This window comes from Symphalangus syndactylus, chromosome 9 (genome assembly GCF_028878055.3).
Source record: "Symphalangus syndactylus isolate Jambi chromosome 9, NHGRI_mSymSyn1-v2.1_pri, whole genome shotgun sequence".
In the NCBI taxonomy this organism is placed as follows: Eukaryota; Metazoa; Chordata; class Mammalia; order Primates; family Hylobatidae; genus Symphalangus; species Symphalangus syndactylus.
Genome location: NC_072431.2, coordinates 60624674 through 60652538, shown reverse-complemented (window position 1 = coordinate 60652538; position 27865 = coordinate 60624674). Strand labels below are relative to the sequence as shown.

At 50.1% G+C, this 27865-nt stretch overlaps 1 protein-coding gene across 9 annotated transcripts in view; it reads right to left on the bottom strand.

The window, feature by feature from the left end:
• Positions 1 to 27865, bottom strand: part of CUX1 (cut like homeobox 1) — a 465511-nt gene that overhangs the window by 41870 nt on the left and 395776 nt on the right. For 4 of the 9 annotated variants that reach the window (XM_063646291.1, XM_055292663.2, XM_063646292.1 and 1 more), the window contains 3 exons: positions 15277 to 15579; positions 8478 to 8666; positions 3245 to 3509 (listed from right to left, as the gene is read on the bottom strand). The exons of the other annotated variants lie outside the window; for them this stretch is intronic. In XM_063646291.1, the coding sequence (XP_063502361.1) occupies positions 3245 to 3509; positions 8478 to 8666; positions 15277 to 15579 (757 nt within the window). The remainder of the gene's footprint in view (positions 1 to 3244; positions 3510 to 8477; positions 8667 to 15276; positions 15580 to 27865) is intronic. 9 annotated transcript variants of the gene reach the window in all.

Here is a 27865-nt window from a genome sequence, read left to right as displayed (position 1 = left end):
CAGTGTGATAGGCATGTCTGTCAGAAGACCAGCAAGACAAGCAGCAAACTGAGAAACCCGAGGGGGTGTACCCTGGCCAGGGGGCAGTGACTGCCATGCAGCTGAGGCCTGTTGGGGGACTTGGGAAACAAACGTGGCCCCAGCAGGGCCAGGGAACATACTTTTGGAGCTGTTTTGTATAATTGGTAGTATCTATGCCCAGACGGTAACCTAGGGCTTTGCACGCATCTATATTATAGAAAGAGTTATCACACATGCCCTAAAATGGATGCGAATTGCAGGAGACTTCAAAGTGCATGCATCTTTGTGGCTAGAAAGTAGAGATGGCATCTAGGCGTGGTGGCTCATGCCTGTAATCCCAGAACTTTGGGAGGCCGAGGTGGGTGGATCACTTGAGGTCACGAGTTTGAGACCAGTCTGGCCAACATGGTGAAACCCAGCCTCTATTAAAAATACAAAAAATTAGCCAGGCGTGGTGGTGGGCACCTATAATCCCAGCTATTCGGGAGGCTGCGGCAGGCAGGAAAATGGCTTGAACCTGGGAGGCAGAGGTTGCAGTGAGCTGAGATCGCGCCGCTGCACTCCAGCCTGGGTGACAGAGCAAGACTCTATCTCAGAAGAAAAAAAAAAAAAAAAGAAAGAAAGAAAGTGGAAATGGGATAGCATGGCACCTGGTGAAGAGAAGCTTCAGGAAACCCCTGTCCACGTTTCTGTTCATTTCCTTCATTCTGCCTCATTACTGTTGAAGTTTCCTTCCAAGTAGAGGGACCTCCACTGTTCTAACTGCTGGCCTCCCTCTGCCTCTGTTTTGATCTGATTGCTAAATTTGGAATGAAGAAACTGGCTGTGCAGCTCCTGGACTTTCTTTTTTTGAGACAGCGTCTGGCTCTATCACCCAGACTGGAGTGCAGTGGTGTGATCTCAGCTCACTGCAACCTCCATCTTCTGGGCTCAAGCGATCCTCCCACCTCAGCCTCCTGAGTAGCTGGGGCTGTAGGTGAGTGTTACCACGCCTGGCTAATCCTGGATTTTGTCCTTGCGGGAGGTAGCTGGAACACAGGGAGGCCCGTGCGGGGTCAGGGCTGCCGTTGTGGGGAAGTTTGCCTGGGTCTAGGGTCCACATAGCAGGTGCGCTCAGCTCTCACAATGAGCAGCATCTTGTGACTTTGCCTTTATGGGCAATAAAGGTGTGATTTGGGCTCCGACCTAATATTTTATTTTCCCAATTTGTTCAGAGCCTGAGTGGTTTACTGGGCCCCTTCAGGAACTCCAGTGGACCTTATGGGGGAGGGAGGGCCCAGTGAGAGACACAACTTCCCCTCCAGCCTGACTGTGACTTTGTACTGCCCATGACTGTGTCATGTGCACAGCTGGGAGGGCCCCATTGCCATCAGCCACACCTACGTGTGGTCACCTTGGTTGAACCAGGAGCACCTACCCCAATGTTATCGTGCCCTAGGGACAATGGGAAGCAGCACCTGAGATGGTCAATGGCAAGGCACTAGCTTAGGGATCTCCATCAGGGCCCCGGAGTTCTTGGTTTTTAGCAGTAGAGAGTATGGTTATAGCTATGATCAGCAACTCAGAATCCTTCAGTGGGTTTCCTCGAGCTACTCCAAACACTTCATCCCAGTGCACTTTGTTCTACCAAGAGAGCACTGGGCCCTGACCTCCTTAGCCCCTCTGAGTTCTATATTTTTCATCTGTAGAATGAAGAGAACTAGCCGGGTGTGGTGGCTCATGCCTGTAATCCCAGAACTTTAGGAGGCCGAGGCAGGCAGATCACTTGAGGTCAGGAGTTTGAGACCAGCCTGGCCAACATGATGAAACCCGTCTCTACTAAAAATACAAAAATTAGCCAGGCGTGGTGGTGCACACCTGTAGTCTCAGCTGCTCAGGAGGCTGAGGCAGGAGAATCGCTTGAACCTGGGAGAAGGAGGTTGCAGTGAGCCGAGATCGTGCCATTGCACTCCAACCTGGGCGACAGAGCAAGACTCCGTCTCAAAAAAAAAAAAAAAGAATGACGAGAATATTGTATCTCATATACATTTGTGAGCTGTGAGGATTAAGTGATATAACTCAGTGAAACACTTAGCTCAGAATCTGAGATCTAGAAGATGCTCAATCTGTCTTCATTAACTCATGAACTTTCCCAAATGCAAAGGTCTTAAATGACTTCATTTATTTAATTACAGAACTAATCAAACTAATTTGGAAGATAACACGGCAGAAGACCCCGAGAAAGCACTGCAAAATCACTAAGAAAAAAAAGTTCAGGCCAGGTGCGGTGGCTCATGCCTATAATCACAAGGGTTTGGGAGGCTGAGGTAGGAAGACTGCTTGAGGCCAGGAGTTTGAGACCAGCTTGGGCAACAGAGCGAGGCCCCTGTCTCTATAAAAAATCAGCAGGCATGGTGGTGCATTGGCATCCTAGCTACTCAGGAGGCTGACGTGGGAGGACTGTCTGAGCCCAGGAGTTCCAGGCTGCAGTAAGCTATGATTGCACCTCTGTACTGGGTGACACAGCAAGCCCTTGTCTCTGAAAATACATAAATATGAATATAAATATAAATATATATAAACTAAACCACAAAAGTTTCACTCCTTTTGAACCATGAATGCCTACACTCTCCCTTATTAAATGATGTAATCAAGAGGTGATTTTCTTTCTGGGTCATGGCAGATACCACCTGTTTCTAACTATGTGACAGTGACGGGAAGGGACGTGGCCTTACATCTCTGGAGTTAAAACCTCCAATAACACCTAAGGAACTGCCGGGCATGGTGGCTCACGCCTGTAATCCCAGCACTTTGTGGGGCCGAGGTGGGCAGATCACCTGAGGTCAGGATGTTTGAGACAAGGCTGACCAACATTGTGAAACCCCGTCTCTACTAAAAATACAAAAATTAGCCAGGCTTGGTGGTGCATGCCTGTAATCCCAGCTACTTGGGAGGCTGAGGCAGGAGAATCGCTTAAACCCAGGAGGAGGAGGTTGCAGTGAGCCGAGATTGCGCCAATGCACTCTAGCCTGGGCAACAAGAGTGAAACTCCGTCTCAAAAGAAAAGACAAGAAAAGAAAAAAAAAAAAAACCTATGGGATCAAGGAACGGACCAATCACCGAGCTCCCAGCGCCTTCCCCCCGCCTCCCCGCTTCCAGCCTCACCCCTGTGCGCCATGGCGGCCTCGGGACAGATCAACCCCTTCCCCTGGGCCCACCGGCCCTCCCTGCGAGCCAGCCGTACCTGTAGTTGTGGAACCAGTTGATGACGGTGCTGGTTTTCAGGTTGAGCTGGGTGGCGAGGTCTTCGATGGTTTTTGGTGACGGGTATGGCTTTTGCTGATACGCTCGTTTCAGCGCCTCCTTCTCCTCGGGAGCCAGCACCACCCGGGGTTTCTTCAGCTGGTGCTGGGGCTGGGGGCTGGCGCCCTGGCTGTACTCGGTGCCGACAGACGGCGGTTCGCAGGGCTGGCTGTCACTGACTGAGCTGTGCCGCCGCTTCATGTAGGCTGCGGAGGAAGAGATGGCAGACTGAGGTCAGGCCCAGCTGGGACAGCAGCCCAAATCCCTGGTCCCGGACGGCACAGTGCCAGCTTGCAGGACTTTGCATAGAGCATCTCAAAACACCAAGATGAGGCTGGGCACGGTGGCTCATGCCTGTAATCCAAGCACTTTGGGAGGCCGAGGCGGGCAGATCACTTGATGTCAGGAGTTCAAAACCAGCCTGGCCAATATGGTGAAACCCCGTCTCTACTAAAAGTACAGAAATCAGCTGGGCGTGGTGGTGGGCGCCTGTAATCCCAGCTACTAGGGATGCTGAGGCAGAATTGCATGAACCTGGGAGGTGGAGGTTGCAGTGAGCCCAGATGGTGCCACTGCACTCCAGCCTGAGTAACAGAGCAAGATTCCGTCTCAAACAAAACAAAGGAAACAACACTAAGATGAGAGCCATTCTGTTACCAGCACACGCTCATCAAGGACCTGCTCTGACAGAATGTGAGGTCCTCACCTGTCCCTGCACAACTTAACAGTTTAGTAGGGGAGGCAGCGAAGTATCCAGAGAGATGTTCCCAGCAGAGTGAAAAGTGGGGTGGGGTAAGTAAGTGCAAGGGACGATGGGGATACTGAGAAGAGTTCCTCAGCCAGACCTGGGTGTGGGCGGCAAGCCACCCAGGTGCCGAGGCAAGAGACCGAGGGCACGAGCTGTTCTAGTATAATAAAATATATAAAATAAGAATAGTTATACCAGATATAGATCTTAGATATGATTATATATGAATATCATTAATCATTAGTTGGTAGCAATTACTCTTTATTCCAATATTATAATAATCCTCTCTCTATAATCATAACCTAGGAAAAACCAGGCCATAGAGATAGGAGCTGAGGGGACATAGTGAGGAGTGACCAGAAGACAAGAGTGCGAGCCTTCTGTTATGCCCAGACAGGGCCACCAGAGGGCTCCTTGGTCTAGCGGTAATGCCAGCGTCTGGGAAGACGCCCGTTGCCAGGTGGACCGTGGTCTAGCGGTAGCCTCAGTGTCAAGGAAAAACACCCGCTACTTAGCAGACTAGGAAAAGGAGTCTCCCTTTCCCTGGGGGAGTTTAGAGAAGACTCTACTCCTCCACCTCTTGTGGAGGGCCTGACATTGTCAGGCTTGCCCGCAGTTATCCAGAGGCCTAACCGTCTCCCTGTGATGCTGTGCTTCAGTGGTCATGCTCCTCGTCCGCCTTCATGTTCCATCCTGTACACCTGGCTCTGCCTTCTAGATAGCAGTAGCAAATTAGTGAACGTACTAAAGGTCTCTAATAATGGTGTAAGTTGTTTCTCTCTTTGTCTCCTCTCTCTCTCTCTGCCTTAGCTGCCAGGCAGGGAAGAGCCCCCTGTCCAGTGGACACATGACCCACGTGGCCTTAGCTATGATTGAAGATGGCTCACTCTCCTTATCCTGCCCCTTTGTCTTATATCCAATAAATATCAGTGCAGCCTGGCATTTGGGGCCACTACCGGTCTCCGTGACTTGGTGGTAGTGGTCTCTGGGGCCCAGCTGCCTTTTCTTTTATCTCTTTTGTCTTGTGTCTTTATTTCTACACTCTCTCATCTCCGCACATGGGGAGAGACCCACCGACCCCGTGGGGCTGGTCCCTACACCTGGGGAGAGGGAAGGGGAAGTTGCCTAGAAGAGATGATGTTTAAACTGAATCTTGAAGGACATCGCCAGGCGTGGTGGCTCTTGCCTATAATCTCTGCACTTTGGGAAGCTGAGGTGGGAGGACTGCTTGAGTCTAGGAGTTTGAGACCAGCCTGGAGAACATAGCGAGACCCTGTCTCAAAAAAAATTTTAAAATTAGCCAGGTGTGGTGGCATGCACCTGTAGTCCCAGCTACTCGGGTAGCTGAGACGGGAGGATCACTTGAGCCCAGAACACCGAGGCTGCAGCAGTGAGCTATGATTGCATCACTGCCCTCCAGCCTGGGCGACAGAGACCCTATCTCTAAAAAAATAAAATAAAATAAAATAAACAACTTAGGCAAGAGATTTCCTTAATTAACTTGCCATTTTGTCATGAGAACTCAGAAGCAATTGAGAAGGTAAATCTTCCCCACAGAAAACCCAAACAGTGGAGTCAAAGCCGCTGGATCCAGAGAAAGGAGTTGGATGGTCCAACCGTGGGGACTCCCTCCAGTTCCCTTCCAGGGGACAGACGACTGACCAGGGACTGGCGGGGGGCTAGAGAAGGCCTCTCTAGGGAGCAGCCCTCGTGGCCGGCACCCCCAGGAGTGAAGAGAAGGCCACGGGACCACAGCGGCTTTGGAGACTGGGGCACCTTTGGAAAGATCTGGGCCCCGCAGAAACAGTAACTCATTTGTAACACAAGAGGGCGCCACGAGCCCGTGCAGAGGGAAAGATGGGAGGCCTGGGAAGCCCTGGAGATGTATTTGCAGGGACTAAAGTCCTTTCCTAAGGGCCCCAGGGTGAGAAACACAGCAGGGAGCCGGGTTGTCAGGGCCTCCTCCTTCCTAAGGGCTGAGGGCTGCCTCCTGGTGAGTGCAAGAAGCTTGACGCTGCTCGGGTGAGGGGATAACGGGAAACTCTGCACAGATACATTGGGTTCATGACAGCAATTCTCTCTACTTTTGTTTATGTTGGAGATTTCCCATAATAAGACGTTGAAAGGGCCGGGCGCAGTGGTTCATGCCTGTAATCCCAGCGCTTTGGGAGGCCGAGATGGGAGGACTGCGTGAGGCCAGGAGTTCAAGATCAGCCTGGGCAATATAGCAAGACTTTAAAAAACAAAAAAACAAAATGAAAAATAAGTTGAAAACTTTTGGGGGGGGCAATGTGGCACCAGGCCTCTGCAGCTTACAGCGCTGCCTGGGGCTGCCCAAGAGGCGTGGCCTACCTCAGACCCTTAGACTACAGGCCCAAGGGCAGGCCAGAGCCCGCTAGAGGGGCCCTGAATGGGGCAGAGGCCACCACCTGGGCAGGTCATCAGTGGGCAGCAGCAGTGCCCTTGGGTCATCCCAGGGGGGCAGCTCGCAGCACAGAGGCAGTGGACGTATATTTAAGAGCATCTGCTTTGAAATCTGACAGCCCTGAGTGTGAATTCCCGCTCCCTACTGATAGGAGCTATTGAAATCTGCTAGGCTGCATGAAGCCCTGAGCTTCATATTTCCTGGATAAGGACATCTAAGCAGAGTCGTGTGGATGGAGAGCAGTCTTAGCGCAGTGCCTGGCAAACAGGGCAGTTCTCAGAAAATAGAAGCCTCTATTATTATAAAGGAACCCCCATAGGGTTCCTGGAGGAGGCACCAGACACTCTTTTTCCTTCAGCAGCCCTTTCCTGGGTTGGGTGAGAACGGTGATGCTTGGCTGGAATTTCTGGGTGAATTAAGAACTGACAAGCCTGGGTTCCGTACCTGGCTCAGATGCTCTGGGGGAGGGGGGGGACGGGAGGGGCTGGGGCAGAGCCACTCAAGGGCCTGGGATGCCCATTTTTTTTTTTTTTTTTGAGATGGGGTCTCGCTGTGCTGCCCAGGCTGGAGTGCAGTGGTGTCATCTCTGCTCACTACAACCTCCTCCTCCCGGGTTCAAGCGATTCTCCTGCCTCAGCCTCCCAAGTAGCTGGGATTATGGGTGTGCGCCACCATGCCTGGCTGATTTTTGTATTTTTCAGTAGAGATGGGGTTTCACTATGTTGCTGAGGCTGGTCTCGAACTCTAGACATCAAGTGATCCACCTGCCTCGGACTCCCAAAGTGTTGGGATTACAGACGTGAGCCACTGCGCCCGACCCCTGGGATGCCCACTCTTAGTTAAGGTCCTCTGCATTAGCTGATCAGGGAGGCTGCCGCTTCTTATGGTCAGATCAGCAGCAGCTGGTTCCCAGTCTCTGCCTCTAAGGGATGCAGTTCAGCTGCCCAGTGAGCTCCCAGCACCATGGGTGACCTGAGGACTGAGGGTGCTCGAGGGGCGGACTCACTGGCGAGGACCAGCGCTTAGAAACTGCAAACCACGAGGCACAGCACACCTGGCTTTAGGCATTTTTCCTATGCTGTAGCCTACAGGCTGCAAGAAGAACGCGAATCCACATTTGAGATGACATGTAGGTGCAAGTGGGGTTATTCCTCTAGGAAGGCCAGATCCCCAGAGGCTGGGAAATAACAGCAAGAGAGAGATCTGTTGTGGCAAGAGTTTGCTCTGTCACTTTCCAGGCCGAGTGACCTTGGTGGAGGCACCGAACCTCTCTGAACCTCTGTTTCCTGATCTACAAAATGCATCTTTTTTTTTTTTTTTTTGAGATAGGGTCATGGTCTGTCACCCAGGCTGTAGTGCAGTGGCTCAATCTCTGTTCACCGCCTGCAGAGTTCAAGCGGTTCTTGTGCCTCAGCCTCCCAAGCAGTTGGGATTACAGAAGCGCACGCCACCACGCTTGGCTATTTTTTTTTTTTTTTTTTTTTGGTAGTGAGGGAGTTTTGCCATGTTGGCCAGGCTGGTCTTGAACTCCTGACCTCAAGTGATCCGCCTGCCTCAGCCTCCCAAAGTGCTGAGATTACAGGCGTGAGCCGCCGTGCCTGGCCTACAAAATGCATTTCTTATTTCTGTCTCTGATAACAAAGGAAGGCCTCTAGCCACCTGGTACATGCTCAGTAAATGCTGTGATAGCCCGATCAGCCACCCACATGACACAAAAACCAAATGCAGCGCCCCCAGAGCTGTTCCGCTCTCCTTGGTTAAAAGTGCTCCCAGTGCTAAAAAAATCTTTAGATTCAGGCTGCTGGAGAGAAAAAGTTACACTTCTTTCCAGCCCTCTTAGGTACTCATTAGCTGATGACCATCCAAAAATATTTTTGCCCTGTCCTCCAGTCCCTTGGTCATGGGTCAATGTCCCTCATCAGCTGTGTGTGAAAGATTTGAAAGAAACAGCCTGTCTATGAATGAGGACGCAGTCGGCCCAGGCGGGGCAGGGAGACTTACCTTTCTTCTCCATCCGTTTCATGTCCATCAGCTTCTCCACATTGTTGGGGTCGTTCAGCCACAGCTGCATCCGGACGAAGGGCTCTCGTCCTTTCAGACTGAGCTTATGCCAGGGTTTGGGGCGGGCAAGGAGGTCGGAGACAGAGCCTTGGGTGAGCCCTAAGATGGTCTCCCCAAATAAGCGCTGGCCTAGAGAGAAAACAGAAGCGAGATAGGTATTGTCACCGAGAGCCAGGGATCTGAAGGGACAAGTACGTGTCAAGGTTAAAATCAGACACAGGAGTTTAAAGGCCCAGGGTTGGGCTGGCGACGTCCTAGCTTACAGCAAACATGTGGTAGAAATATATCTTCAACCAGACTTTTAATACTCTCCATTGGCCAGAGAGTTGGCATTGCTCTTGCATTCTCTGTACACACAACCAATGACATTTCTCTTTATTATTATTATTTTTTTGAGATGGAGTATCGCTCTGTCACCCAGGCTGGAGCGCAGTAGCATAATCTCGGCTCACTGCAACCTCTGCCTCCCGGGTTCAAGCGATTCTCCTGTCTCAGCCTCCAGAGTACCTGGGACTACAGGTGCTCGCCACCACGCCTGGCTGATTTTTGTATTTTTAGTAGAGACGGGTTTTTGCCATGTTGGCCAGGCTGGTCTTGAACTCCTGACCTCAGGTGATCCACCCCCCTCAGCCTCCCAAAGTGCTGGGATTATAGGCGTAAGTAACCGCACCCGGCCAATGACGTTTCTCTTAAGCCTTCAGCCTGGTGTGGTGGCCGGAAGGGCCCTTTGGGAGGCTGAAGCGGGAAGATCATTTGAGCCCAGGAGTTTGAGACCAGCATGGGCAACACGGTGAGACTCAGTCTCTATAAGAATACACACACAAAAAATTAGCTGGGCGTGGCGGTGTGTACCTACAGTTCCAGCTACTTAGGAGGCTGAGATGGGAGGATTGCCTGAGCCCGGGAGGTTGAGGCTGCAGTGAGCTATGATTGCACCACTGCACTCCAGCCTGGGCAACAGAGAGAGAGACTGTGTCTCAAAAAAAAAAAAAAAGCCTTCAGGCTTTGTATGTGCTGAGGTCACGCTAACACCTGTGGTGTTTCTCAGAGGCAGTGAAATCTCTAAGCCAGAGTTCAGGAGGCCAAACAGCAAACAGGAGACCTCTCTTGTACAACCTCAAATCAGAGGGCAGCCTGCGTCTCCTTCCACAATTAGCAAGGTTATCAGGTCTCGCTGAGAAAACGGGGCAGGCAACCCGCAATCACAGCAGGACAGAGGAGAGGGAGCTGCCCAGCTCTGGTTTTCTGAGAGGCCGGCCAATTCCAATTCCAAAGTCTGCTTTTGCAGTCTAGGCTGCCTTTGCTAAATAAAGTAGCTGGAAGTGGATCAAAACCCCTTTCCTGATACCTTTTCTTCTCCCAGGCAGGGGTAGGCAGCCCACTTCACAGGCTGATCAGAGGGCATTTCGCTATGGAGAGCACAGCCGCATTGAGTTGGCAATGCTTGTCAGGAGCTTAGAAAGAAAGGCTCACTTCTCTGAGGGCCATTCTGCTGCCGGTTTAGAGGGCCACCGCTTGTAAAGATACAAATTAGGATCAGTGATAACCTGGATGGCCTGATGGGAGTACTTGAATGAACAGGACTTATTAGGTGGAAGTGGAGACTGGGATCAGAGAGGCCAGCGTTTGACCCCATAAAGTGTACAGAACAGAAGGCACCTCTCCCTGTCCAGGGCAGGGAGACGACACAGGGCTGGCTTGTTCTCTCTGTGGCTTACATCCTCTCTGTGAAATAGAAACACTGCACACTGGCTTCTAAGAAAGGGGCCTCCAAGTAAAAGTCTGCTGCCTAGAAAGCACTGAAGCTGAGACATTAATTTCTTATCAGTCTTTTTTTTTTTTTCCCCCTAAAGAAACTGGGTCTTGCTATATTGCCCAGGCTGGACTCGAACTCCTGGGCTCAAGCAATTGTTCTACCTCAGCATCCCGAGTAGCTGGGATTACAGGTGTGCACCACCATGCCTGGCTTGGTCATTTTAAACTTAAAGATAAAAACAAAAACAAAACAAAAAACAAAACAAAACAAAACAAAAAACTTAAAGATAAATTTACTGATTTTGTAAACCTGTGTTTCTCTGCTTTTCAAACTCTTTAGCCTATAAATGTCCCAAGTCCTTATGTTTTTTTTTTTTTAGTTGTTATAAGAAAATTTTGGCCAGATGCGGTGGCTCTCGCCTGTAACCCCAGCACTTCGCAAGACCGAGGTGGGCAGATCACAAGGTCAGGAGATCGAGACCACCCTGGCTCACACAGTAAAACCCCGTCTCTACTAAAAATACAAAAAATTAGCTGGGCGTGGTGGCAGGCACCTGTAGTCCCAGCTACTGGGGAGGGTGAGGCAGGAGAATGGCGTGAACCCAGGAGGCAGAGCTTGCAGTGAGCCGAGATGGTGCCAGAGCGAAACTCCATCTCAAAAAAAAAAAAGAGAAAATTTTACTCAATGCTAACATGGTAAAAGAATCTATTTTCATTCCAAGGAGCTTGCTATGTTCGGGAAAGCAATATATATGAATAGCTAGTTGCTCTTTGGTTAGGTCTCCCAGTTGAATGGGGAAAAAAAATCAGATGATTATTCCTGGAAAATTATCTGTATGCCCCCTAGATGTTTCCTAGCCATGATTTTTAATTGTTTTGGGGCTACAGACCCATTTGAGAGCCTGAAGAAAGCTACACACCTTCACCCAGTAAAACAAACATCAAGGAAAACTCCAGCAATGATGGTGGCATGGATGATAACTTCAGCCTAGGAGTTTGAGACCAGCCTGGGCAACATGGTGAAACCCCATATCTATTTTAAAAAAAAAAAAGGCCGGGCGCGGTGGCTCACGCCTGTAATCCTGAGGCGGGCGGATCACGAGGTCAGGAGATTGAGACCATCCTGGCTAACACGGTGAAACTCCATCTCTACTAAAAACACAAAAAAATTAGCCGGGCATGGTGGCAGGCGCCTGTAGTCCCAGCTACTCGGGAGGCTGAGGCAGGAGAATGGTGTGAACCTGGGAGGCGGAGATTGCAGTGAGCTGAGATCGTGCCACTGCACTCCAGCCTGGGCAACAGAGTGAGACTCCGTCTCAAAAAAAAAAAAAAAAAAAAAAAATTAGCCAGGCTTGGGGTGTGTGTGCCTGTAGTCCCAGCTACTCAGTAGGCTGAGATGGGAGGATTGCTTGAGCCCAGGAGTTCAAGGTTGCAGTGAGCTATGATCGCACCACTGCACTCCGGCCTGGGCAACAGAACTAGACCCTATCTGATTTTCAACATTTACATGAAATGCCACTTCCTATAAAGAGGTGGGCGGGAGTGATGCAACTGGCCTGCTTCCTTGGATGTGTGACGAGCTATGAAGTGGGAGATGACTCAAGTCTAGGAATCCCTGCACGATTCAATAACTGATGAACATATGGGAATTAGCCATTTTTTCAAATCAACAGCTACATTTTTATTTTTATTTTTATTTTATTTTTTTTTTTTTTGAGACGGAGTCTCGCTCTGTCGCCCAGGCTGGAGTGCAGTGGCGCAATCTCGGCTCACTGCAAGCTCCGCCTCCCGGGTTCACGCCATTCTCCTGCCTCAGCCTCTCCGAGTAGCTGGGACTACAGGCGCCCGCCACCATGCCCGGCTAATTTTTTGTATTTTTAGTAGAGACGGGGTTTCACCATAGTCTCGATCTCCTGACCTCGTGATCCGCCCGCCTCGGCCTCCCAAAGTGCTGGAATTACAAGCGTGAGCCACCACGCCCGGCCTACATTTTTATTTTTATGAATTGACTTAATTATATAAAGTCTCATTGATATGACTTTTTCTCTCATTCTGTTTTGTCTGTTGCATCGTACAGACATGGGGATGGGAGGCTTCCACTGGACAAGCTGGCCTAACCTCCAGGCTGTTAGATCACTGAGCAAACTTTAGTGGAACTCAGCTACTCTGTTTTTTTTTTTTTTTTAATTTTTTTTTTAGATAGTGTCTTGCTGTGTTGCCCAGGCTGGAGTGCAGTGGTGCCACCATGGCTCACTGCTGCCTCAACTTCCTGGACTCAAGTGATCCTCCCACCTCAGCCTCCCACGCAGCTGGGATTACAGCGGGCACCACCATGCCTGGATAATAATTTTTAAAAATTTTTTTAAATTTATTTTTTGTAGAGACGGGGTCTCACTGTGTTGCCCAGGCTGGTCTCGAACTCCCGGCCTCAGGTGATCCACCCGCCTCAGCCTCCCAAAGTGCTAGGGTTACAGGCCACCTGTCATTCTCAAGTGAGCCACCGTGCTCGGCCTCCGTTCTCTTCTCATCCCATGGGAGAAACAAAAGACACACAAGGCCTTTCCATGAGCAGCAGACAAACTGCAACCACTTGGTAGGGTTGTGCTTGCATGCACTGCAGAGAACACTGCCCCTTTAACTGACTTTCACCCTGGGGAAATAAGAAGAAGGGTGGGTTTCCAATATCTGAGTGCCTAAACCAGGGAACCCTGTCTGGTTAACACCACACTGGAGAAGCACGGTGGTTTAAAATGACAAAATAGGCTTGGCCGGCATGGTGGCTCATGCCTGTAATCCCAGCACTTTTGGAGGCCAAGGCAGGTGGATCACCTGAGGCCAGTTCGAGACCAGCCTTGACAGCATGGCGAAACTCTGTCTCTACTGAAAATACGAAAATTAGCTGGGTGTGGTGGTGGGCACCTGTAATCCCGGCTACTTGGGAGGCTGAGGCAGGAGAATCACCTGAACCCGGAAGGCAGAGATTGTTGTGAGCCGCGATTGTGCCACTGCACTCCAGCCTGAGTGAGACGGTGGACTCTGTCTCAAAAAAAAAAAAAAAAAAGGCCAGACACAGTGGCTCATGCCTGTAATCCCTGCGTTTTAGAAGGCCGAGGCGGGTAGCTCACTTGAGGTCAGGAATTCGAGACTATCCTGGCTAACATGGTGAAAGCCTGTCTCTACTAAAAATACAAAAATTAGCTGGGCGTGGTGGCGGATGCCTGTAATCCCAGCTACTCCAGAGGCTGAGGCAGGAGAATCACGTGAACCTGGGTTTCGGTGAGCCGAGAGGCTGTAGTGAGCTGAGGTCGTGCCACTGTACTCTAGCCTGGGCGACAGAGTGAGGCTCCGTCTCAAAAAAAATAAATAAATAAAAATGATGAAACACCATAACATTCTTACAGCCACAGCAGCTGATAAGCAGTGACACAGAGCACAGACAACCAACCCAGGCTGAGCACCCGGGGGGCCGGAGCATGTGCCAGGCCGGGGCCAGCTCTGAGGCACGGTGGGACGCCAGGGTGACGGAGTGAGTTCCCCAGGGGCTGCCCGCTCCAGCTGTGGGCTGTGAAATGGAGATGGCTTCGCAAGGCAGCAGGAACAGCAATGATAAAATAACAATGACTATTATTACCAGTCGGGCCTGGTGCTAGAAATTGCTGCTACTCACACCCCCCAGGCAGGTGTGGTTATTCCAGTTTCGTGGAGGGGGATCTGAGAATGCAGGCAGCCTGGCCAGCATCACGGACTCTGAGCAGAGTGAGAACTGGGGTCCGTCAGACCTTCCACTAAGCCATCCTGGCACTGCCCGGTGGATGCTGCCCAGCTCTGGAGCCCCGAGGATGCCAGGCTCTACTGGGTGTCTACCTCTTTCTTTTTTTGAGACAGAATCTGTGTTGTCCAGGCTGAAGTACAGTGGCATGATCATAACTCACTGCAGCCTAAAACTACAGGGTTCAAGCTATTCTCCTGCCTCAGCCTCCCGAACTACAGGCATGCACCACCACACCCGGCTAATTTTTATATTTTTTGTAGAGATAGGGTTTTGCCATGCTGCCCAGGTTGGTCTTGAACTCCTGGCTGGACTCAAGCGATCCTCCTGCTGTGGCCTCCCAATGTGCTGGGATTACAGGCGTGAGCCACTACGCCCGGCCTAATTTTTAAATCTGTTACAGAGAAGGGGTCTTGCTACGTTGCCTAGGCTGGTCTTGAACTCTTGGGCTCAAGTGGTCCTCCCACTTTAGGCTCCTGAGTAGCTGGGACTACAGGTGCACATCAACATGTCCAGCTAATTTTAAAACTTTTTGTAGAGACGGGGTCTTGCTATGTGGCCCAGGCTGGTCTCAGACTGTGGCCTCAAGCAATCTGGACTTACTCAGACTGTCTCTATTGAGATACATCCAAGCCAGGCACGATGGCTCATGCCTGTGATCCCAAGAATTTTGGAGGCTAAGGTGGGCAGATTGCTTGAGGCCAGGAGTTTGAGACCAGCCTGGCCAACATGGTGAAACCCCATTTCTACTGAAAATACAAAAATTAGCCAGGAGTGGTGGCGGGTACCTGTAATCCCAGCTACTCAGGAGGCTGGGGCACGACAGTCACTTGAACTGGGGAGGCAGAGGTTGCAGTGAGCTGAGATTGCACCACTGCACTCCAGCCTGGGTGACAGAGCAAGACTCTGTCTCAAAAAAAAAAAAAAAAGACAGGAAAAAAAGAGACAGTCTGCATGGATCCTCCCGAGTCCACTCTGACCCCATGCTCATCTTCGAACTGGTCCCCATGGGGGTGCAGGGTGGGGGGGAAGTGGGGACTGACCTGCAGAACGCATGCTCCTTACTGTTCATAACTATAGGACATTTCATGTTCTCAGAGGGTGCCTACACAAGTTGAGACTCTGTGGTTGGCTTGGCCTAGGGCCCGCCCTTCACCTGCTCCTCCTGCAAACTCCCTGCCACCTCCTGACTCAGCAGCCGAGAGGAGAACCTACCGAGGTTGTTGTCCGTCAGCACCTCCTTCACCCGCTTGGTTATGCCGTACGTGTCCAGCTCCGGGGACATGGCTACTAATTCTTGGATGCTGAGGGCCGAGTGTCCGGAGAGAGGCAGCGGGGTTGTGGGCTGGGAGTCAGATGCTGGCGGGTCACTGGGCTCCGGTGGCTTGCCGTCCTTGCTCGCCTCGATGGGGGGACAGGGCTGCTGGACCAGCTCGGTCAGGCTCTTCACCGACTCACTGGAACTCATCGGGGACTCAGGGGCAGGGCTGCAGCTGGCGGAGGTCTTTGGAGTGCTTTCTGTAATTAAAGCACATGAGAAACTGTGCCTGAAAATAGCTGTCTTTCACCATGACCATCTATGTTCCTTATCTAGGAAATACTAATTAAATGCTCTGTAGGAGAAGCAGACGGTAGGGTTTTCTGTGGGTCTTAGTGAACTGTTTCATATTTTTTTGACTGAGAGTAACCTCTAATCTTCCATATTAAAAAACAAAAATAACATCACTGCGATAAAAACTTGGGGTTTAAAAGAAAGGCTTCGGAAGGCTTAACATGAGGGCATTCTGCTAAAAAACTCCTATTAATCATATTATGGCTGTCATGATTTCTTCTAATGAAACCCCATATTGGTAATTCAGAAGCACTTTGGCTAGATCATAACTTGTGTAGTTATGTTACCCATATTCTCCAGAACAAAAAGCATAGACAGATTGTTTTAAATAAGGGCTGCCCATAATACATAGTCACCACAGTTATGAAGACCCTTAAGAGGAAATGTGACCAGGCGGTGGATCATCTAACGTCAGGAGTTCGAGACCAGCCTGGCCAACATGGTGAAACCCCATCTCTGCTAAAAATACAAAAATCAGCCAGGCATGGTGGCTCATGCCTGTAATCCCAGCTACTCAGGAGGCTGAGGCAGGAGAATCACTTACACTCGGGAGGTGGAGGTTGCAGTGAGCTGAGACTGTGCCACTGCATTCCAGCCTGGGTGACAGAGTAAGAGTGAGACTCCATCTCAAAAAAGAACAAAACAAAACAAAACAAAACAAAAAAATTGCGGAAACATAAGGCCATAGCTTCTGGTCCCCCAGCACTGGTCTCAGGACCTACGGTAGTTTATTTTTATTTTTAATTTTTTAGAGATGGGGTCTTGCTCTGTGGCCCAGGCTGGAGTGCAGTGGTGTAATCACGGCTCACCGCAGCCTCGACCTCCTGGGCTCAGGAGATCCTCCCGCCTTGGCCTCCTGAGGAGCTGGGACCACAGGTGCACGCCACCATGCCCAGCTGGTTTTTTATTGTGAAGAGCAGAGAACTCCACAGCACCCAACTCTAGGGGAAGACGGAGAGAGGCAAGGAGAGGAGGAGCACCCTCTGTTTCCCCAGCTCTTCCATTTTAGAGTTCTATCTCCAACCTTGGGACTTGCCGGTTCTGCCTCCTTCTGAAAACCGAGCTCTTTGCTGGTATAAGCCACGCTGTAACTGACAGCAGAAGTGACTGGGCTGGTGTGGACAAGCCAGCGTCTACACTCTCCTCTGCCTTGTTGGGGCCGCTGCAGGTGCCCAGTGGGAAATGCCAGCTGGGCTCTGTTGGTGAGTGATCCCTCTGGCCTCTGATAACATTCCATAAAACCTGATAAAAGAGGCTGGATTCCAGTTCCGGGATGTCTGAGATAAAGACTTAGGCCATTTCCTAATTTCTGCAGATAGAAACTGTCCAGGAGGAAGATGTGGCTTCGGGCTGAGGTCCTGCCTGCAAGGCAGAATCTGCCCCTGGCCCAGCTCAGTGTCTTGGCACAATCTCTCCTCCCATGCCCACTGAGGGTGACACAGAGTAAGACCCCACAGTGCCAGGTAAGAGGGCCCAGGCCATGCTCTCTGCTTTCAAGGTCTCGTAAAAATTTTTTTGTGGAGATGGGGTCTTGCTAGGTTGCCCTGTCTGATTCAAAATCCTGTGCTCAAGCAATCTTCCCACCTCAGCCTCGCAAGTAGCTAGGACTGCAGACACGCACCACTACACCTGTCTAATTTTTTATTTTGTAGAGATGAGGTCTTGCTATGTTGCCCAGGCTGAACTCCTGGCCTCAAGTGATCCTCCCTTCTTGGCCTCCCAAAGTGCTGGGTTTACAGGCACGAGCCACTATGCCTGGCCAAGGGTCTTACTCTTGCTGCTTCTCCCTTGGGCCCTAGCAGGTCACTCAGTCAACACCGGCACCATAGTAGATAGCCCAAAATACTTATTACTTGGCTGAAAAGAAAATGTAGCATAGAGCAGCAACTTAACTTCAATTTACCATTTATCTCGAAAGTCCTTTTCTGGACATACCGTATCCAGGATACACTAACCTGCCATAAATACATTCCAACTACAAGGAATATTTTGTATTCACACCTAGAGAGAGCATCAAGCCTCAGATAAAACATTTGCAACTTAAGTGATCAACCCGTTTATCGTCCTGAACCGGCACAAACTTCCGCCATTGCATAAGGCTGTGTCCTTGACCTGGGAAATCAGGTTACAAAGAGAAAAACACACGCCAAACCGGTTTTTGAAAGATGTAGAAGAGACAAGCGTAAGAGGCAGAAATGGTCCGTATAAATCTTTAGGGCAATGTGAATCTTACAAATCAGATTTCTTCTCTCTGCTCACCCCCCGGGTCACCAGAGAACTGGATATAAAACCTCGCAAATGTTATTTTTGTGTCTGAAGCCGGCAGAGGAATCGTACTGTAAGGATGGCAAGATTCACCCATGGGAGGGGCTGGCCTGGCAGATCATCCATCTTGCTCACCGGATACTGTCAAGGACGGCATGAATTCCCCAAATGATAAACAGATTTCTTTTCAGGTTTTGTGTCCTTTAACCTACAGCAAGGTCAACATCATGGCTGCCTGGCTAATAAACCGAGTGTGGTGCTGGCTGCCGTGGCACCTCCTCGTTTTGTTCTGGGTGCTGGCGGAGGCAGAGTCACCACGAAACTCAGAGGCTGTGCAGTTCTTTCTTCCAGCACACCTTGCAAGCCGGTGGAGTGGATTTCTGCCATCATGAACCCCCAGGAGAACTAAACAGGGGCGCTCACTACTGTTACAGGTGTCTCTCTGTGCTACAGGCTGTGACTACAGACAAAGGCGGGTCCCCTGAGATCAAAGCCCTGTCCGAGCCCTGAGAGGTCCAGGTGTGTGAAAGTGACACATGGCAGCTGGTTGCTGAAGGTGGCTTGTATCTGTCTCTCCACTCTCAGTCTGAGTCTAAAATGCAGAAGAACTTTGGGAGGCTGAGGCGGGCAGATCACTTGGAAGCCAGGAGTTCGAGACCAGCCTGGCCAACATGGTGAAACCCCCTCTCTACTTAAAATGCAAAAATCAGCCAGGCGTGGTGGCGGGTGCCTGTAATCCCAGCTACTGGAGAGGCAGAGGCAGGAGAATCGCTTGAATGGTGGAGGCGGAGGTTGCAGTGGGCTGAGATCGTGCCATGGCACACCAGCCTTGGGGACAGAGTGAGACTCTGTCTCTAAATAAATAAATAAATAAATAAATAAAATGTAGAAGACAGCTGGAAGCTGCACGCTCCTCCTGGGAGATAGTTTACTTGCCAACAGACATCCGCATGCACAGTTGTGGCTACGGTCTCAGGTGAAAGAAACAGGATTGAGCCCACGTTTTTTGCACAGGCATGGAGAGATGCCACAGCAAACAGACGCATTGGAGACACCGTGAATCCACACGCTCAGAACATCACTTGGGAAGAAAGTCATTCTTTTTCTCTTTTTTGAGACAGAGTCTTGCTCTGTTGCCCAGGCTGGAGTGCAGTGGCGCGATCTCACTGCAACTTCCACCTCCCGAGTTCAAACGATTCTCCTGCCTCAGCCTCCCGAGTAGCTGGGATTACAGGCGCGTGCCACCAAGCCCAGCTAAATTTTGTATTATCCTGACCTTAGATGATCCGCCCACCTCGGCCTCCTAAAGTGCTGGGATTACAGGTGTGAGACACCGCGCCTGGCCCTTTTTTCTTTTTTTAATTATTATTTTAAATTGCATGGAATGGAGCGAAGCCTTGCTGTTTCAGAGAGTATCGTTTTAATCACAGGGCTCCATTTGCTAATATTTGGAAAAGAGAAGTAATGTTTCTTTTCTATTGACCCTATTTTTGTTCTGTTAGGACAGACAGTGAATCCTACAGGAAGCCAACTCTCCCCGCTGCACAGAGGGTCCCTCACCCTCACCACCCTGACAAGGTGAGCCACTGCACCTGGTCAAATGTATTTGTTTCTATAAAGACCTATAGTCCACATAAATCTTATGACCGAGTGCTATTTCTCCCACAATGCCTGTTACATGACAGGGATGCTGGCAACAGACTCAAATGGCCACATCATATATGATGCATTTATCTTTTTTTAAAACATTAAACTTTTTTTAAACTTTAAAAAATAGAGACAGGGTTTTGCTGTTGCCCAGGTTGGTCCTTAAACTCCTGGCCTCAAGTGATCTTCTCACCCTGGCCTCCAAAAGTGCTGGAATTACAGGCGTGAGCCACCGTGTACTTCCCACCAGCCACTTCCCACATTTTACACAGCTAAGATATGGTTCCCTGGCCGGGCGCAGTGGCTCATGCCTGTAATCCCACCACTTTGGGAGGCTGAGACGGGCGGATCACCTGAAGTCAGGAGTTCAAGATCAGCCTGGCCAACATGGTGAAACCCCAACTCTACGAAAAATACAAAAATTAGCCAGGCACGGTAGCACATGCCTGTAATCCCAGCTACTCGGGAAGCTGAGACAGGGGAATTTGTTTGAACCTTGGAGGTGGCGGTTGCAGTGAGCTGAGATCGTGTCATTGCACTCCAGCCTGGGCAACAGAGTGAGACTCAGTCTCAAAAAAAAAAAAAAAAAAAAAAAAAGGTATGGTGCCCCAAGACACACAGCCAGGAGCTAGGCGTAGGCGGATGGGCCATATTCTAAACAGCCCCTGTACAGCTGGTGGCGCCTGCATCCTGCACCCGAGCGTGCGTTAGTGACAGAGTGACTGTGCCTGTATTCCCAGGCACAGTTTTTCTACAACCCACATATCGACATGCGTGAATCTCGAAGACTTAACGATGAGTCACAAAAAGCTGATCCACTCATAGGATTGTGGAAGGGAACCAAAACACATTTCATACTAGGCGTGAATGGAGCAGCGAGCTGAGGGCGTTTGCATGTGGCTTCATTCAATTCTCCCAGTGGCCCCTGGGGTGGAAATTTACACCCTACATCCCAGGTGAGAAAACAGAGGCTCAGACAGGCAATGTGACTTGGTTAAAGTCACACAGATGGTGCAAGGATCAGAACCAGATCAAGAGGGGAAAACCTCGACGTTCCTACCCATCCTGCTATCTGCCAACACCACGTGATTCTGAATTGCAGCCTACCATCATTCCTGTGTCATTTCACTCTCATTTTATATTTTTTTGAGACAGGGTCTTGCTCTGTTGCCCCAGCTGGAATGCAGTGGTGTGATCATGGTTCACTGCAGTCTCGACCTCCTGGGCTTCAGAGACCCTCCCACCTTAGCCTCCTTGTCAATGTATGACCGAAGGTAGCTGGGACCACAAGTGTGTGCCACCACGCCTGGCTAATTTTTGTATATTTTGTAGAGAGATGGGGTCTTGCTATGTTGCCCAGACTGGTCTCGAACTCCTGGGCTCCAGCGAACCACCCACCTCTGCCTCCCAAAGTGCTGGGATTACAGGCATGAGTCACTGCATCCAGTCTACTCACACATTTTTAAAGCACCTACTCTGTGTCTTGGGGATAAGGGAGAAATCAGACAAAAACCTCGCTTCCAAGGACCCTGCAGCCTGCAGGACCAGGACAATTGAAAATGGGTAATTTGCATATTTTAAAAGCCCCACTGCACAATCCCATCCATCCAGTTTTGACAGCAATAGCAAGGTGTTACATTTAAAAAGTGATCTATGTGAATTAATTTTTTTTTTTTTTTACAAGGCACTGAATCTGGCATAAGAGGAGCTTGGTTAGCAAGCTACAGAAAGCAGAGATAGTGACTCAAGCCCCTCTGAGATACACAAGGCATTCAGGAACTATAAAAGGATTATGAAAAATATTATATTCCAAAAACAGCAGGCAAACAACAGCTGCCTTAAGTTTTCAATGGGAGCCAATTGAAAACCCGCACCCGCCGTAATTCTCAGAGATACATCTCTCTGCAGTTCCTCTGATCCACTGTTGAAATTTCCATACCCGGCCCTCTATCTGCAGTAATAAGAACCCAAATTCCATTTAGTGTTCATTTGAGCAGTCAGGATAAAGTCGTTTCTTATTATCTCCCCACTGTGTAAAAAACAGCTTGAAGGTGGGAAGTCAGCAAGCATTTTCACCAAAAAGTAATTATTGTAAGTGACATTTTTACTGCTGGCATGCCATAAGGCGAACTGTGCATTCGGAAGGACAAGTTGCTGAAACAAAATGACAGGGTACTCCGTGACATTCTGACAAGAACCCAAACATTATTTAACTGGCGGCTGGTCTGATGCGCCACTTTTCATTCTGTCCATGGTTTCGGCTTTGAGCCCATGCCAAGCCAGGAAATTCCAATGACTATACAGACAGACACGTACGGAAGGGCGGGAGGAAGGAGGGAGGAGGTTATGGGAGAGGGGAGGGTGGTCGTGGCCTGGCACATGTAAGTGTGAATGAGCAGGGGAGCCGGGCACGGTGGCTCATGCCTGTAATCCCAACATTTGGGAGGCCGAGGTGGACAGATCGCTTGAGGTCAGGAGTTCGAGACCAGCCCTGCTAACGTGGCAAAACCCTGTCTCTACTAAGTATACAAAAATTAGCCAGGTGTGGTAGCGTATGTCTGTAGTCCCAGCTGCTCCATCTCAAAAGAATAAATAAGTAAATAAAATAAAAAATAAAAAAACACAAATAAAAAACATCAAGGGAGCCTGGGAGGAGAGGAAAGGAGAGCCCGAGGGAGGGATGAGCCTGGAGGTGGTGGGGTGTGGTGCAAGATACAAGGATACACGGCAGGCTCTGAGGTGCCCGGTGTGGGCATGCTGGGGCTGGCAGGAGCCCTGGAGGCTCAGAAAGACTCTGCCCAGCCTGCAGGCCTTTCCAGCGACTGGTGCTGACAGCTTCCGAAGCCACAACAGGGTGGCCACCAGCCTGGATATTTCCTAGCTGGGTTTAGAGGGACAGATCGTGATGTGGACACCAGACCTGCTCCGGAACTGACCCTGTGCTCTGAACAGACCACACCCCCAGGGGGTTTATGCCTGGAGTGAGTTTCTCAGCATCAAAGGGGAACAGCAACGCTCATTTGGCCTTCTGCTTGTTTTTTGTTTTGAGACAGAGTCTCACTCTGCTACCCAGGCTGGAGCGTAGTGGTGCAATCTCAGCTCACTGCAACCTCTGCCTCCCGGTTTCAAGCAATTCTCCTGCCTCAGCCTCCTGAGTAGCTGGGATTACAGGTGTGCGTCACCAGGCCCAGCTAATTTTTGTATTTTTAGTAGAGATGGGGTTTCGCCATGTTGACCAGGCTGGTCTCGAACTCCTGACCTCAAGTGATCTGCCTGCCTCAGCCTCCCAAAGTGCTGGGATTACTGGTGTGAGCCACCGTGCCCGGCCCTGACCTCCTGTATTTTGGTCATACAGGCTTATATCACAAACATGAGACACTCTTGCATGACCAGCTCCAAAATTTCTGAACACCAAGGCTTTCCTCAGCCGTGGCAGCGACGCTGGGCTCCTCGGTTCCCAAGCCTTGCTTCTGAATCCAGCAGCAGAAGCTCACAGCCCTGCTATCTCTACCTGAACAGTCCTCCGTCTCCATTAGACACAGCCATATAAAAATCTGTGTGTTCTTCTTTTGAGTAAGACTGGCATCTTGACTGATTAGCAAGAGCTTGAAACAAAATATGCAGCGACTTTAGAAGATGTCACAGAGACAATCATGAGCTTTCCACACCTCCTTTCTGGGCCACTGGACGTTTCCCTACCACGAAAGAAACAAAAGTAGCCCAACAACATACTAAGGAACATCAGAGACGTACCCAGCGTGGCCAAACTACAAAATGGCTTTCTTTCCAAGAAGGTGAGCAGCTATGCCTGATGCCAGCGGGCGGACGCGAAGGTCCAATTCCCGAGGGTCCTGGGTTGGCCTTCTGCCCTCTGGGAAAGTCCATGCCCATACAAATGGCAGCATCAAGCTTTGGGCACATCCCTTGCCAGCCCCAAACCTATCAAATCACTGTTTTTCAACAGCAGAAAGAACCTGAGAAAGATTCTGTAGGGGGTGTTGGGGGGGAGGTGGAGAAGGGTTGGAGTGGGTGGGAAGATGCCTCAGAGGAACTAGAGGGGATGGGTGGTAGCTCTGCCCCACTCCAGGAAAGATCAATGCCCCCCCACCCCCACCAATGGGTGCCAGTTTCTTCTATAAAATGGAACAGCAATGATTTCTCTTTCTTTCTCTCTCTCTCTCTCACACACACACCCCCTCTGCAGGGACTAAAGAAAGAATAGGATAAGATGAACTCAAAGTCTCTGGTACCTAGTAGGTGCTGGGGTGTGTGTGTGTGTGTGTGTGTGTGTGTGTGTGTGTGACAACTATATAGCCATAGTGTGTGTGTGTGTGTGTGTGTGTTTTGAGGCAGGGTCTTGATCTGTTGTCCAGGTTGGAGTGTAATGGTGCAATCTTGGCTCACTGCAGCCTCTGCCTCCTGGGCTCAAGTGATCTTCCTGCCCCTGCCTCCTGAGTAGCTGGAACAACAGGCATGCGCCACCATGCCTGGTTATTTTTAATTTTTTGTGGAGATAGGGGCCTCACTATGTTGCCCAAGCTGGTCTTGAACTCCTGGACTCTAATGATCTTCCCGCCTCAGACTCCCAAAGTGCTAGGATTACGAGCCTGAGCCACCGTGCCTGGCCAACAATATATGTTTTTAGGTTTGCCCGAGAAACTCTTATAATGACATGGGAGCCAAAATTCTTTCTCTCTTGATTTTTTTCTTGAGACATGGTCTCACCCTGTTGCCCAGGCTGGAGTGCAGTGACGCCACTGCGTAATCACGGCTCACTGCAGCATCGACCTCCTGGGCTCAAGCAATCCCTCTGCCCCAGCCTTCTGAGCAGCTCGGACTACAAGCACGTACCACCATTCCAGCTAATTTACTATAATAATTATTTGTCAAGATAGGGTCTCACTATGTTGCCCAGGCTGGTCTTGAACTCCTGGGCTCAAGTGATCCTCCTGCCTCGGCCTCCCAAAGTGCTGGGATTACAGGCATGAGCCACCATATCTGGTCCCAAAGAAAACCTGTTTCAGTTAGAGCAAGGTTGTTTAACTTGTGTGATTTGTACTTTACCTCCCCAAACCTGACTTCTTCTAAGTTGCTTGAAGATGGGACCTGTGCTTTCCACAATGGGGAAACCCTCCATGTGCCAGGTGTGGGGGTACAGCCGTGAGCAAGGCAGACCCTGCGCCCCCACATCTTGTAACCAAAGCGGGAGGCTGAAGTCACTAAGCAGGTCACTCAAAGAGTCTGGGATGAGGGTGTTTCTGGGGAGAGCAGTGTCAGGGCCGGGTCTGGAGGTGCAGCAGTGCAGGCAGCATGGTCCTGGCCATAGCACAGGGGTGTGACAGGTCCCTGCTGCCAAGCGAGCGAGAAGTTGCTCTGAGAAGTCAACCATGAGCTCCTCTAACTAGAGGAGACACCATCGTGTCCATCCAGACCCTCTCTCCCTCTAGACACCATCGTGTCCGTCCAGACCCTCCCTCCCTCTAGACACCATCGTGTCCGTCCAGACCCTCCCTCCCTCTAGACACCATCGCATCTATCCGGAGCCTCCCTCCCTCTGGGATAGTTTTCGACTCTCCTCTTTAATCTCCCCGACATGGGAAGGTACGCTGGGGAGAAATGATCTTAGAAATTCTGTGTTGGCCTGAAATGCACGAGGAGGAAGCTGCAGAGGTGATGAGGCCCTGTGGCTGGCAGGGAACCTGCACAGAACCAGAGCTCACCCGTGGGCGGGGCGGGGACCTGCCGGGGATTCGGAGTGGAAACTCGCTTTCCCTCCAGACTCAGTTGGCTTGTGTATCTTTTATAAGCTCTTAAGGAAATAAGCGTATCAAAAGCAGAGCTTGAAGTTATTAAAAATTAAAAACCCTGCTTAAATTACAATTCGATTTTCGTAGTGAACTCGTAGTCTGGCCAGATTGCTGAAGGGACACTGGGTGACACAGATGGCCCTGCTTCAGGGGCACAGGCTTGCCTTGTTCCGGCTTTTCTGCAGATCCATACTGATTTAGAAATGATGCTTTCAAATTACCTTCAGTAACCTTATTACCAAGCCAGCTGTGTGTACGAACACTTATCAATGCGTCCTTGTGCATTAAGACAAAATGTATGTCATACAAACAGTCTAAATATATGTTACTAAGATGGGAAAAAACAAAGCCTCTAGTTAAATTGCTTTGCTGTAATCAAAGATTAATCACTGTGTGAGTGTGTGTGAGAGAGATAATGTGTGTGTGAGGGAGAGAGAGAATGTGTATGTGAGGGAGAGAGAATGTGTGTGTGGGAGTGTGTGTGTGAATGTGTGTGGGAGAGTGTGTGAGTGTGTGTGTGGGAGTGTGTGGGACTGTGTGTATGGGAGTGTGAGAGTGTATGGGAGTGTGTGTGGGAGTGTGTGTGTGTGGGAGAGTGTGTGTGGGAGTGTGTGTGTGTGGGAGAGTGTGTGTGGGGGAGTGTGTGTGTTGGAGGGGAGAGTGTGTGTGTGTGTGTGTGTGCGCACACGCCCTCTTTTTCTCAAGGGTTCAATTCTGGCTTTGGGCAAACCTACTCGTACCTTACCAAGTCATGCTCTCTGGCCGGTGTGCCCACTGCCATTCTAATAGTGAAATTATTTTTTCCAGATTTCTGAGACTTGGAAGAGCTCAAAAGAGGTCAAGGAGGTCTTTTTTTGTTTGTTTTTTGAGATGGGGTGTTGCTCTGTTGCCCAGGCTGGAGTGCAGTGGTGTGATCTCAGCTCACTGCAACCTCCACCTCCTAGGGTCCAATGATCCTTCCGCCTCAGCCTCCCAAGTAGCTGGGACTATAGACTATAGATGTACACCACTACGCCTGGCTAATTTTTGTATTTTTTGTAGAGATGGGGTTTCCCCATGTTGTCCAGGCTGGTCTCAAACTCCTGGCCTCAAGTGATCCTCCAGCCGTGGCCTCCCAAAGTGCTGGGATTACAGGTGTGAGCCACTGTGCCCAGGCAGGAGGTCTTAACTGTTGTTTTCTTTCCGAGTCTTCCAGGCCTGCAGCCCAGAAATGCTCCTTTCCTGCAGGCACATAGTGGACGCAGGCTTGGGGGTGCCCATCTGTGTGGAGGATGCTGCATCTGCCCCGAGAGCAGCCTGTCCTCCTCCCTCCATGATGCTGCCTGTTGGCCCAGTGTGCGGGTAATGTCTGGGCTGCAATGGAATATTCCTCAGAGAATCCATGGCTGATCATGGCCCGTGGAACACGCCGGTGTGGTGGGGTGCCTCCTGTCTTCCACTCAATGCCCAGGTGAGTGAGCTCACTCGGCCCTACAAAGACCCGGGGAAGCGCCAGGCAGAACCAAGTTGAGATTTTCGTCTTCCACGAAGGTATTAGAAAAACCATTAAGGTACATTATTTTACACATCCTCCTAATCTCTCCATATTGCTTTATTTAATTTGTGATGAAATTGTTGAGAAAGGGTACTTAATGTAGGACAGTCAGTAAAAGTAATTTATCATCTTCTTGCTTCGGTGCTCACGTTATCAGCGAACTCATTTCTGCATTCATCATGCAATCAGCCTATTATTTGCATATTAATCAGGCAGTGGACCGTGAAAGAGCGGCATCCCAGCCAAATGCTGCACTATCTCAGGAGAAACACTCAGTAATTATCATACATCAGTGTTATGATGTGATAATTGATTATAACATCTTTCTGTTGCCCCTGGGGAGTCCCTGCACTAACCCAGCTCCAGGCACTCTGGACAGATTTTTCTTTGCTTGCAAAAAAAAAAAGTTGGAGTAACCATTGCTGTGCTCTCAGAATGCTATTTCTGGGGAGCACTGACTATCTTTTCCACATTCATGAGGTGTTTTTAAGCCACGTGAAACAAAATTGACCTTAACTCTGGAACAAGAAGGCCTGATGGCGAGGAAGGAGTGTCTCTCTGGGGCCCGGGTGTCCTCTCTCCTCAGCCTCCTGGGTTCAGAGGTGCTGCTAAGGCATCCATAAAACTTTCCTTATCAAATAGAATGTTCCAACTACCACCTAATTGCAAAGTTGGTATAAAGGCAGTTTGGCTGCTTTATTTAGGTGCCAAATGACAGACTAATTTTGGCCCTCGTGGAAAGGATAGACCCAACATCTGCCAATTCAGACTCGGGCTATATTTAGGAATCCGGTTCCAAAGGGAAGAAGTAAACACAAAGTCTAGAGGAGGCCCCGATGGAAGCCTCCTGCCTGGCTCCCATTCTATCCAGGGCAATGTCATTAAGAAACTCCCCTCCTTATCCTCGCCGGGAGTGTGGCAGGTCTCTCAGGCCAGTCC